The sequence below is a fragment of the Hemibagrus wyckioides genome, linkage group LG03 (genome assembly GCF_019097595.1).
Source record: "Hemibagrus wyckioides isolate EC202008001 linkage group LG03, SWU_Hwy_1.0, whole genome shotgun sequence".
Classification (NCBI taxonomy): Eukaryota; Metazoa; Chordata; class Actinopteri; order Siluriformes; family Bagridae; genus Hemibagrus; species Hemibagrus wyckioides.
In genome coordinates, this window is record NC_080712.1 from 1,797,841 (window position 1) to 1,810,467 (window position 12,627).

General features: G+C 39.4%; 1 protein-coding gene across 2 annotated transcripts in view; it reads left to right on the forward strand.

Annotated features, from left to right (window-relative positions):
- Positions 1–2,029: 2,029 nt before the first annotated feature.
- The window catches only part of sh3gl2a (SH3 domain containing GRB2 like 2a, endophilin A1), an 83,893-nt gene continuing 73,295 nt past the window's right edge, over positions 2,030–12,627 (forward strand). The window contains exon 1 of one of the 2 annotated variants that reach the window (XM_058385912.1): positions 2,030–2,243. In XM_058385912.1, the coding sequence (XP_058241895.1) occupies positions 2,043–2,243 (201 nt within the window). In that variant the 5' untranslated portion in view covers positions 2,030–2,042. The remainder of the gene's footprint in view (positions 2,244–12,627) is intronic. The other variant, XM_058385911.1, reaches the window with a different exon arrangement.

A 12,627-nucleotide genomic window follows, 5' to 3' on the forward strand; every position in this document is an offset into this window, starting at 1 on the left:
TCCTCCTTTTGCTGCCAAAACAGCCCTGACCCGTCCTTCACTGTGTATTCTGACCCCTTTCTATCAGAACCAGCATTAACTTCTTCAGCAGTTTGAGCAACAGTAGCTCGTCTGTTGGATCGGATCACACGGGCCACCCTTCTCTCCCCACATGCATCAATGAGAATTGACTGCCCATGACCCTGTCACCGGTTCACCACTGTTCCTTCCTTGGACCACTTTTGATAGATACTGACCACTGCAGACCGGGAACACCCCACAAGAGCTGCAGTTTTGGAGATGCTCTGATCCAGTGGTCTAGCCATCACAATTTGGCCCTTTTGGTCAAACTCACTCAAATCCTTACACTTGTCCAATTTTCCTGCTTCTAACATCAACTTTGAGGACAAAATGTTCACCTGCTGCCTAATATATCCCACCCACTAACAGGTGCCATGATGAGGAGATACTCAGTCTCATTCACTTCACCTGGCACTGGTCATAATGTTATGGCTGATTGGTGTGTATAAAATATACAAAAAAAGAGCATGGTAAAGGTACAGGTCTCCAGAACACTCCAGTTAGGGGACATGAAGCTCTTACTGAAAATCAGGACACACTGCAGCACTCTGGACATCATGGAAACATGCCAACACTCCATTTGGGACAGAACTGATATACACTAGTTGCTTTGGAACTCGAAGCTTACACACACACACACACAGCTGCTATGTTTCTGTTTGGGTCAGTTGTGTTAAGAAGTGAATAATCAGCAGTTTTCATTGCACTAGCCTCCGCCCCCCCAACAGCTCCAGGTCCGCTGGGCACATCCTCTGGATCAGGAAGTGGGCTGTGATCATGCTGACTGCATTCTGTTTCCTGTTTAACTGTGGTGTGTATACTCTCCATTTTATTAGGAACACTTACGTGTTAATGCAGCTCTCTAATCAGCCAATCATGTAGCAGCAGCACAGTGACATCATAACATCATGTAGATCCAGGTTTAGAGCTTCAGTTAATGTTCACATCAAACATCTGAGTGAAGGAAAACTCTGAGCTCTGACATGGCTGTTGGTGTCAGATGACTTTTTCAGAAATGGCTGATCTGCACTACAACAGCAGAAGACCACATCAGGTTCCTCTCCTGCAGCCAAGAAGAGAAATCGGCGGCCATCATGATCACAGACTCACCCACACTGGACAAATGACCATCAGAAATATTAGCAGATTGAGTGATTAGATAATTGCATGAATGGACAGGTGTACTCGTGCTCCTGTTCATGTGGTCAGACTGTGAATAGAATAGAATATCTTTGGACATGCCACATGTTCCAATGACAATGAAATTAGGTGCTTTACACATATAACACAGGATGCACAAATTACACTTGACACATTTAACATAAATTACGTGAGAAACAGTTACGGATATTGCACCAAAATTTACACATATTGCACAAGAGAGTTGTATATATTGCACTTTACCCATATTGCACATAAGAAGACAAATATTGCCCAAGATTTATGCATATTGGAGGAAATAATTCTTCCAGAAAAATTTCCCTGAGAATTTAGTGTTTGTACTGCTCTAGGGTAAAAACTGTTCTTCAGTCTAATTGTCTATTTGTTCTGGTTTTGATTGTTCTATACCGTCCGTGAGCTGCAGTGTGGTGATAAAAATCTTTCTAATTTAAGCCGAGATCCTACACCTGGAAAACCAGTGTGGTTTTAATGTGTTTGTCCGGTCAGTGTGGTTTATACAGGACATGTGTGTGTCCGTCATAATGACTCATAGTGAAAGCTTCAGGTAGTTGAGCTGAATATGCTTGTTATTACAGTTGTCTTGTCAGCTCATATATTACATATATGTATAAAAAAATGTGTGTGTATTAATTAATAAATAAATAAATATATATATATATATATATACACACACACACATATGTGCACATTACTACGACGTCACGCAGATTCCCTTTAGCACGTGCGTCATTCGGGGACTTCGCTCCTCGCTCTGCGCATGCGCTAATCACCTCCGCTATCGCTTTAAGTAGGCGTGGCCTATGTATATGGTCAGATGTGAGCTGAAGCTGACGGAGATTAAGCTCTTCTTCAATCGGGATTTATTTATCTCCTCCTCCGAGCATACACACACACAGACAGACACACAGACAGACACACAGACATCCATCCTCTCACACACCCCGCAGGACAGCAGCATGTCTGTAGCAGGGCTGAAGAAGCAGCTCCATAAAGCCACTCAGGTAAGAGCGCTTTTACATCACACACACACACAGCGTGGGGACTACCGTGTGTGTGTGTGTGTGTGTGTGTGTGTTTACCCATCTCTCTGCCTTCGACACTGACGCTTGCTGAGTGATGAAGCACACTGTGTCCCTGTCCTACTGTCTCACTCTCTGTTACTGCAGGCTGAGAGGTGAGACAGGCTGAGTGCTAAGAAAGACTGTTACTGCAGGCTGAGAGGAGAGACAGGCTAAGTGGTGAGACAGTATGTCACTGCTGGCTGAGAGGTGAGACAGGCAGTTACGGCAGGCTGAGAGGTGAGACAATTCGAGTGATGAGACAGACTGAGTGCTAAGAAAGACTGTTACTGCAGGCTGAGTGGTGAGACAGTTTCTGTGGTGTGTGTGTTTAGTGCTTCAATGTGATGTTTATGTTTGGAACACACACACACACTGAAAGTCGTGCAGTAAGTGATGCAGTGTGATTATGTTTGGAACACACACACTGTGAAAGTCGTGCAGTAAGTGATGCAGTGTGATTATGTTTGGAACACACACACACACTGTGAAAGTCGTGCAGTAAGTGATGCAGTGTGATTATGTTTGGAACACACACACACACTGAAAGTCGTGCAGTAAGTGATGCAGTGTGATTATGTTTGGAACACACACACACACTGAAAGTCGTGCAGTAAGTGATGCAGTGTGATTATGTTTGGAACACACACACTGTGAAAGTCGTGCAGTAAGTGATGCAGTGTGATTATGTTTGGAACACACACACACACTGTGAAAGTCGTGCAGTAAGTGATGCAGTGTGATTATGTTTGGAACACACACACACACTGTGAAAGTCGTGCAGTAAGTGATGCAGTGTGATTATGTTTGGAACACACACACACACTGTGAAAGTCGTGCAGTAGTGATCAGTGTGATGTTTGTTTGGAACACACACACTGTGAAAGTCGTGCAGTAGTGATCAGTGTGATGTTTGTTTGGAACACACACACTGTGAAAGTCGTGCAGTAGTGATCAGTGTGAGTAGATGTGTAAAGTGAACTGAAAGGAGAACAGGATAATAACAGGGTCATGCGCTCATTTGCATATTCATGAGCTCTGCATATCAGATTAGAATAAACACTACAGCTACAGGGTGAGCGTCTGTAACTCAGAGCTAGTGCGCTAACGTCAACCTGCACTACTGTCAGAGCGGCTGTTCTGGAACATTCATCAACACCCGATCCACCAATCAGAGCTCAGACCTCCAGTCACATGTGAACAGCTCATGAATATTCATGTAAACAATTAGTTGTTACTACAAGTGACCTCAGATCTTCTCAGATTATTTGGTTACATTCAAATTTACCTCATGGTGAGGTTTCAGGGTGTGTGTGTGTGTGTGTGTGTGTGTTTCTTCTAACCACTTTATATCCTGTATTGTTATAAACCTCATGTAGCGGTCAGACTCCTCTGATTGGTCGTTGGGCTGATGGCTGTGTTCCAGTCCTGATTTAACTCTCCTCCACTTCCCCTCACTCGAACCCGACTCATCCGCCTCTAACTCATGATCTATTCCCTCGACATCACCGTAGCACGTCTTACCCACGATACACCACAGCTCTCAGACGCTGTGTTCTTTTTCAAAATGGCGTCTGAGTCTGTTCGAGTGATGAAGCCCTGTAGTGTGTGATGGAGTGCAGTTTACTCCTCAGAGTTAGCATCCTGAGTGAGGAGATGGAAACATCTCAGCTTCTTCCAGGAAATGTGCTGGAGTTTTCAGCTCCATGTTTACAAAACCACAGCAGGAATGTGTTAGCTTAGCGACATGTTTTGTTTCCGATGATGATTTTAATGAATGGAAAGCTTCTCTGTGAGAAAATTTTAAAAGCACTAATCAAAGAACACTTCTTCCTTTATTAGCCTGTTAGTGTTAATATAGAGCTAACACAATTTACTGGTATTTTATCAATGCTAGTTAGCTTAGCCAGTGTGCAGTGGAATGCTCGTGTAACAGTGTAGGTGACCTCATGAGAGATTTAGGCCAATGACACAACGACACACTGAGAGGAAAAGCCTAATGCTAATGGCTAACTCTGACTGAAACAGAACGTTCTGTTAAAAATCCATGGTTTGGATGAAATGATTAGCATCCCGCTGCAGAGACAGGCGTGTCATCATCACCTAGACCTAGCGTGTGTTTATTATCAAACACGGCCGTCCATCCGGTTTCTGATGCTGGTGTCATGTGTTTAAGCTCCAGTGTGGTGATGTCTGACCTCACGTCAGTCCACAACACAAATCATTAGATGGAAGAAAAAAAAACCATCAGTGTTAGAAAACACTTAAATAGCCAGTGCCATGTTTCACGGAATTTTTTATATTCTCATATTTCTATTGTCTATTATGAGTGCTTTATTGTTTTCAGTAATTTATATTCATTTTTGTTATTTCCTCTTTATCTTTTATTATATTTTTATTTTAGATTTATATTTATTTTTGTTATATTCTAGATGTATAATAATATATTTTAAATATAAAATATGACTAATATAAATATAAAATATAAATCATATATATTATCATATTATCATCATATTATAAATCATATATATATGTAATCATATATTTATAGTGTTTTCATTTTTAATGTTCAATACTGTAGAACTTATTTTATGTATTTATGGTATTTTCTTTATTAATTTTTATTGAATTAATTTTTATAAGGGCAAAAACCATTATTTATGATCTATATATATATATATATATGATTAACAGAAGGAACCACAGTGTAGTGTATCACAGCTTCCTGTACCCCAGCTTCATGTTCTCTGAGGGCTGCTGCGGTGTAACACACACACACACACACACACACACACTGCTCTCTGCAGCACTGTAGTTTGTCAGAAAGAGACACAATCTGAAGGTCAGTGCCTGTAGAGACGTTCTCTTGCTAACTGAAACACACACACACACACACACACACTAGGAAGCTACAGAGCTAAATCTCTCCTCCTCCCAGTCCACTCTGCAAACACACTGATCTTTATTTATTAATTTAGCAGGCAGAGAGGGAGAGATTTAGATCACACTGCAGTAGGGTCAATGCTGCAGCACACACACACACACACACACTGTTTTCTACCATGCTGTGTGTGTATGTGTCTTGCTACCTCTGCTGCATTTGAAGAACCATCTGTTCTTAAACGCAGCTCTGAGTCATCACACTCTCCTCTTTTAGGGTTTTTGTTCACATCCACAAACATATTTAGTGTGTGTGATTATAATGTGTGTGTGTGTGTGTGTGTGTGATTATAATCACACACACACACACACACACACACAATATAATCACACACACATTATAATCACACACACATTATAATCACACACACTGTAAATGTTTGTGGATGTGAACAAAAACCCTATTATAATAATGTAATATATTATTATAATAATATTATAATAATGTGTGTGTGTGTGATTATAATGTGTGTGTGTGTGTATATATCATACACTCATTATATAATCACACACACACATTATAATCACACACATTATAATCACACACACATTATAATAATGTGTGTGTGATTGTGTGTGTGTGAGATTATAGTGAGTGTGTGTGATTATAGTGTGTTTGTGATTATAGTGAGTGTGTAGTTATAGTGAGTTTGTGTGTGATTATAGTGTGTGTGTGTGTGATTATATAATGAGTGTATGATTATATTGTGTGTGTGTGTGATTATAGTGTGTGTGATTATAGTGTGTGTGATTATAGTGTGTGTGATTATAGTGTGTGTGATTATAGTGTGTGTGTGATTGTGTGTGTGTGTGATTATAGTGAGTGTGTGTGATTATAGTGTGTTTGTGATTATAGTGAGTGTGTAGTTATAGTGAGTTTGTGTGTGATTATAGTGTGTGTGTGTGTGTGTGATTATATAATGAGTGTATGATTATATTGTGTGTGTGTGTGATTATAGTGTGTGTGATTATAGTGTGTGTGATTATAGTGTGTGTGATTATAGTGTGTGTGATTATAGTGTGTGATTATAGTGTGTGATTATAGTGTGTGTGATTATAGTGTGTGTGATTATAGTGTGTGTGTGATTGTGTGTGTGTGTGATTATAGTGAGTGTGTGTGATTATAGTGTGTTTGTGATTATAGTGAGTGTGTAGTTATAGTGAGTTTGTGTGTGATTATAGTGTGTGTGTGTGTGTGTGTGTGTGTGATTATATAATGAGTGTATGATTATATTGTGTGTGTGTGTGTGTGTGTGATTATAGTGTGTGTGTGTGATTATAGTGTGTGTGTGATTATAGTGTGTGTGTGATTATAGTGTGTGTGTGATTATAGTGTGTGTGTGATTATAGTGTGTGTGTGGTTATAGTGTGTGTGTGTGATTATAGTGAGTGTGTGTGTGTGATTATAGTGAGTGTGGTTATAGTGTGTGTGTGTGATTATAGTGAGTGTGATTATAGTGAGTGTGTGTGTGTGTGTGTGATTATAGTGAGTGTGTGTGTGTGTGATTATAGTGAGTGTGATTATAGTGAGTGTGTGTGTGTGTGTGTGTGATTATAGTGAGTGTGTGTGTGATTATAGTGTGTGTGATTATAGTGAGTGTGTGGTTATAGTGAGTTTGTGTGTGATTATAGTGTGTTTGTGATTATAGTGAGTGTGTGGTTATAGTGAGTTTGTGTGTAATTAGTGTGTGTGTGTGTGTGATTATAGTGTGTGTGATTATATAATGAGTGTATGATTATATTGTGTGTGTGTGTGTGATTATAGTGTGTGTGTGATTATAGTGTGTGTGTGATTATAGTGTGTGTGGTTATAGTGTGTGTGTGTGTGTGATTATAGTGTGTGTGATTAGTGTGTGTGTGTGTGATTAGTGTGTGTGTGATTATATAATGAGTGTATGATTATATTGTGTGTGTGTGTGTGATTACATTGTGTGTGTGTGTGATTACAGTGTGTGTGTGTGGTTATAGTGAGTGTGTGTGTGATTATAGTGAATGTGTGTGGTTATAGTGTGTGTGTTATTATAGTGGGTTTGTGTGTGTGATTATAGTGTGTGTGTGTGTGTGTGGTTATAGTGTGTGTGTGTGTGTGTGTGATTATAGTGTGTGTGTTATTATAGTGGGTTTGTGTGTGATTATAGTGAGTTTGTGTGTGTGATTATAGTGTGTGTGTGTGTGTGTGTGTGATTATATAATGAGTGTATGATTATATTGTGTGTGTGTGTGTGTGTGTGTGTGATTATAGTGTGTGTGTGATTATAGTGTGTGTGTGATAGTGTGTGTGTGGTTATAGTGTGTGTGATTATAGTGTGTGTGTGTGTGTGTGTGATTATAGTGAGTTTGTGTGTGATTATAGTGTGTGTGTGTGTGATTATAGTGTGTGTGTGGTTATAGTGTGTGTGTGTGTGATTATAGTGAGTGTGTGTGTGTGTGTGTGATTATAGTGAGTGTGATTATAGTGTGTGTGTGTGTGTGTGTGTGATTATAGTGAGTGTGATTATAGTGAGTGTGTGTGTGTGTGTGTGATTATAGTGAGTGTGATTATAGTGTGTGTGTGTGATTATAGTGTGTGTGATTATAGTGAGTGTGTGGTTATAGTGAGTTTGTGTGTGATTATAGTGTGTTTGTGATTATAGTGAGTGTGTGGTTATAGTGAGTTTGTGTGTAATTAGTGTGTGTGTGTGTGATTATAGTGTGTGTGATTATATAATGAGTGTATGATTATATTGTGTGTGTGTGTGTGTGTGTGTGTGATTATAGTGTGTGTGTGATTATAGTGTGTGTGTGATTATAGTGTGTGTGGTTATAGTGTGTGTGTGTGTGTGTGATTATAGTGTGTGTGTGATTAGTGTGTGTGTGATTATATAATGAGTGTATGATTATATTGTGTGTGTGTGTGTGTGTGATTACAGTGTGTGTGTGTGGTTATAGTGAGTGTGTGTGTGATTATAGTGAATGTGTGTGGTTATAGTGTGTGTGTTATTATAGTGGGTTTGTGTGTGTGATTATAGTGTGTGTGTGTGTGTGTGGTTATAGTGTGTGTGTGTGTGTGTGTGTGATTATAGTGTGTGTGTTATTATAGTGGGTTTGTGTGTGATTATAGTGAGTTTGTGTGTGTGATTATAGTGAGTTTGTGTGTGTGATTATAGTGAGTTTGTGTGTGTGATTATAGTGTGTGTGTGATTATAGTGTGTGTGTGATTATAGTGTGTGTGTGATTATAGTGTGTGTGTTATTATAGTGGGTTTGTGTGTGTGTGTGTGGTTATAGTGTGTGTGTGTGTGATTATAGTGTGTGTGTTATTATAGTGGGTTTGTGTGTGTGATTATAGTGGGTTTGTGTGTGTGATTATAGTGAGTTTGTGTGTGTGATTATAGTGTGTGTGTGATTATAGTGTGTGTGTGATTATAGTGTGTGTGTTATTATAGTGGGTTTGTGTGTGTGTGTGTGGTTATAGTGTGTGTGTGTGATTATAGTGTGTGTGTGATTATAGTGTGTGTGTGTGTGTGTGTGTGTGTGTGGTTATAGTGTGTGTGTGTGTGATTATAGTGTGTGTGTTATTATAGTGGGTTTGTGTGTGTGATTATAGTGGGTTTGTGTGTGTGGTTATAGTGTGTGTGTGTGGTTATAGTGTGTGTGTGTGGTTATAGTGTGTGTGTGTGATTATAGTGTGTGTGTGATTATAGTGTGTGTGTGTGTGTGTGTGTGTGTGGTTATAGTGTGTGTGTGTGTGATTATAGTGTGTGTGTTATTATAGTGGGTTTGTGTGTGTGATTATAGTGGGTTTGTGTGTGTGATTATAGTGAGTTTGTGTGTGTGATTATAGTGTGTGTGTGATTATAGTGTGTGTGTGATTATAGTGTGTGTGTTATTATAGTGGGTTTGTGTGTGTGTGTGTGGTTATAGTGTGTGTGTGTGATTATAGTGTGTGTGTGATTATAGTGTGTGTGTGTGTGTGTGTGGTTATAGTGTGTGTGTGTGTGATTATAGTGTGTGTGTTATTATAGTGGGTTTGTGTGTGTGATTATAGTGGGTTTGTGTGTGTGGTTATAGTGTGTGTGTGTGGTTATAGTGTGTGTGTGTGGTTATAGTGTGTGTGTGTGATTATAGTGTGTGTGTGATTATAGTGTGTATGTGATTATAGTGTGTGTGTGTGTGTGTGGTTATAGTGTGTGTGTGTGTGGTTATAGTGTGTGTGTGTGGTTATAGTGTGTGTGTGTGTGTGGTTATAGTGTGTGTGTGATTATAGTGGGTTTGTGTGTGATTATTGTGTGTGTGTGTGTGATTATAGTGTGTGTGTGTGGTGAGTGTGTGTGTGAGTATAGTGAGTGTGTGTGTGATTAGTGTGTGTGTGTGTGTGTGTGTGATTAGTGTGTGTGTGGTTATAGTGTGTGTGTGTGTGTGATTATAGTGAGTGTGTGTGTGTGATTATAGTGAGTGTGATTATAGTGTGTGTGTGTGTGTGTGTGATTATAGTGAGTGTGTTTGTGATTATAGTGAGTGTGTGGTTATAGTGAGTTTGTGTGTAATTAGTGTGTGTGTGTGTGTGATTATAGTGTGTGTGATTATATAATGAGTGTATGATTATATTGTGTGTGTGTGTGTGTGTGTGTGTGATTATAGTGTGTGTGTGATTATAGTGTGTGTGGTTATAGTGTGTGTGTGTGTGTGTGTGATTATAGTGTGTGTGTGATTAGTGTGTGTGTGATTATATAATGAGTGTATGATTATATTGTGTGTGTGTGTGATTACAGTGTGTGTGTGTGGTTATAGTGAGTGTGTGTGTGATTATAGTGAATGTGTGTGGTTATAGTGTGTTTGTTATTATAGTGGGTTTGTGTGTGTGATTATAGTGTGTGTGTGGTTATTGTGTGTGTGTGTGTGTGTGATTATAGTGTGTGTGTTATTATAGTGGGTTTGTGTGTGGTTATAGTGTGTGTGTGTGATTATAGTGTGTGTGTGTGATTATAGTGTGTGTGTGTGTGTGTGTGTGTGTGTGTGATTATAGTGTGTGTGTTATTATAGTGGGTTTGTGTGTGTGATTATAGTGTGTGTGTGTGTGTGTGATTATAGTGTGTGTGTGTGGTTATAGTGTGTGTGTGTGGTTATAGTGTGTGTGTGTGTGTGGTTATAGTGTGTGTGTGTGATTATAGTGTGTGTGTTATTATAGTGGGTTTGTGTGTGATTATAGTGTGTGTGTGTGTGTGTGTGTGTGTGTGTGTGTGTGGTTATAGTGTGTGTGTGTGGTTATAGTGTGTGTGTGTGTGTGTGTGTGGTTATAGTGTGTGTGTGTGGTTATAGTGTGTGTGTGTGGTTATAGTGTGTGTGTGTGTGTGATTATAGTGTGTGTGTGATTATTGTGTGTGTGTGTGTGTGAGTATAGTGAGTGTGTGTGTGAGTATAGTGAGTGTGTGTGTGATTAGTGTGTGTGTGTGTGTGTGATTATAGTGTGTGTGTGATTATAGTGTGTGTGTGTGTGTGGTTATAGTGAGTGTGTCTGTGTGATTATAGTGTGTGTGTGTGTGTGTGATTATAGTGAGTGTGTCTGTGTGATTATAGTGTGTGTGTCTGTGTGATTATAGTGTGTGTGTGATTATAGTGTGTGTGTGTGTGTGTGTCTGTGTGATTATAGTGAGTGTGTCTGTGTGATTATAGTGTGTGTGTGATTATAGTGTGTGTGTGTGTGTGTGTGTGTCTGTGTGATTATAGTGAGTGTGTCTGTGTGATTATTGTGAGTGTGTGATTATAGTGAGTGTGTGTGTGTGTCTGTGTGATTATAGTGAGTGTGTCTGTGTGATTATAGTGAGTGTGTCTGTGTGATTATAGTGAGTGTGTCTGTGTGATTATAGTGTGTGTGTGTGTGTGTGTCTGTGTGATTATAGTGAGTGTGTCTGTGTGATTATAGTGTGTGTGTCTGTGTGATTATAGTGTGTGTGTGATTATAGTGTGTGTGTGTGTGTGTGTCTGTGTGATTATAGTGTGTGTGTCTGTGTGATTATAGTGTGTGTGTGATTATAGTGTGTGTGTCTGTGTGATTATAGTGTGTGTGTGATTATAGTGTGTGTGTGTGTGTGTGTCTGTGTGATTATAGTGTGTGTGTGATTATAGTGTGTGTGTGTGTGTGTGTCTGTGTGATTATAGTGTGTGTGTCTGTGTGATTATAGTGTGTGTGTGATTATAGTGTGTGTGTGTGTGTGTGTCTGTGTGATTATAGTGTGTGTGTGTGATTATAGTGAGTGTGTCTGTGTGATTATAGTGAGTGTGTCTGTGTGATTATAGTGAGTGTGTCTGTGTGATTATAGTGAGTGTGTCTGATTATAGTGTGTGTGTGTGTGTGTGTGATTATTGTGTGTGTGTGATTATAGTGTGTGTGTGATTATAGTGAGTGTGTCTGTGTGATTATAGTGTGTGTGTGTGTGTGTGATTATAGTGAGTGTGTGTGGTTATAGTGTGTGTGTGTGGTTATAGTGTGCGTGTGTGGTTATAGTGTGCGTGTGTGGTTATAGTGTGCGTGTGTGGTTATAGTGTGCGTGTGTGGTTATAGTGTGCGTGTGTGATTATAGTGTGTGTGTGAGTATAGTGAGTGTGTCTGTGTGAGTATAGTGAGTGTGTCTGTGTGATTATTGTGAGTGTGTGATTATAGTGTGTGTGTGTGTGTGTGATTATAGTGTGTGTGTCTGTGTGATTATAGTGTGTGTGTCTGTGTGATTATAGTGAGTGTGTCTGTGTGATTATTGTGAGTGTGTGATTATAGTGTGTGTGTGTGTGTCTGTGTGATTATAGTGAGTGTGTCTGTGTGATTATAGTGAGTGTGTCTGTGTGATTATAGTGAGTCTGTCTGTGTGATTATAGTGTGTGTGTCTGTATGATTATAGTGTGTGTGTCTGTGTGATTATTGTGAGTGTGTCTGTGTGATTATAGTGAGTGTGTGATTATAGTGTGTGTGTGTGATTATATTGTGTGTGTGATTATAGTGTGTGTGTGTGGTTATAGTGTGTGTGTGTGTGATTATAGTGTGTGTGTGATTATAGTGTGTGTGTGTGTGGTTATAGTGTGTGTGTGTGGTTATAGTGTGTGTGTGTGGTTATTGTGTGTGTGTGTTTATAGTGTGTGTGTGATTATTGTGTGTGTGATTTATAGTGTGTGTGTGTGTGTGTGTGGTTATAGTGTGCGTGTGTGGTTATAGTGTGCGTGTGTGGTTATAGTGTGCGTGTGTGATTATAGTGTGTGTGTGATTATAGTGGGTTTGTGTGTGAGTATAGTGTGTGTGTGAGTATAGTGAGTGTGTGTGTGAGTATAGTGAGTGTGAGTATAGTGAGTGTGTGTGTGAGTATAGTGAGTGTGTGTGTGATTAGTGTGTGTGTGTGATTATAGTGTGTGTGTGATTA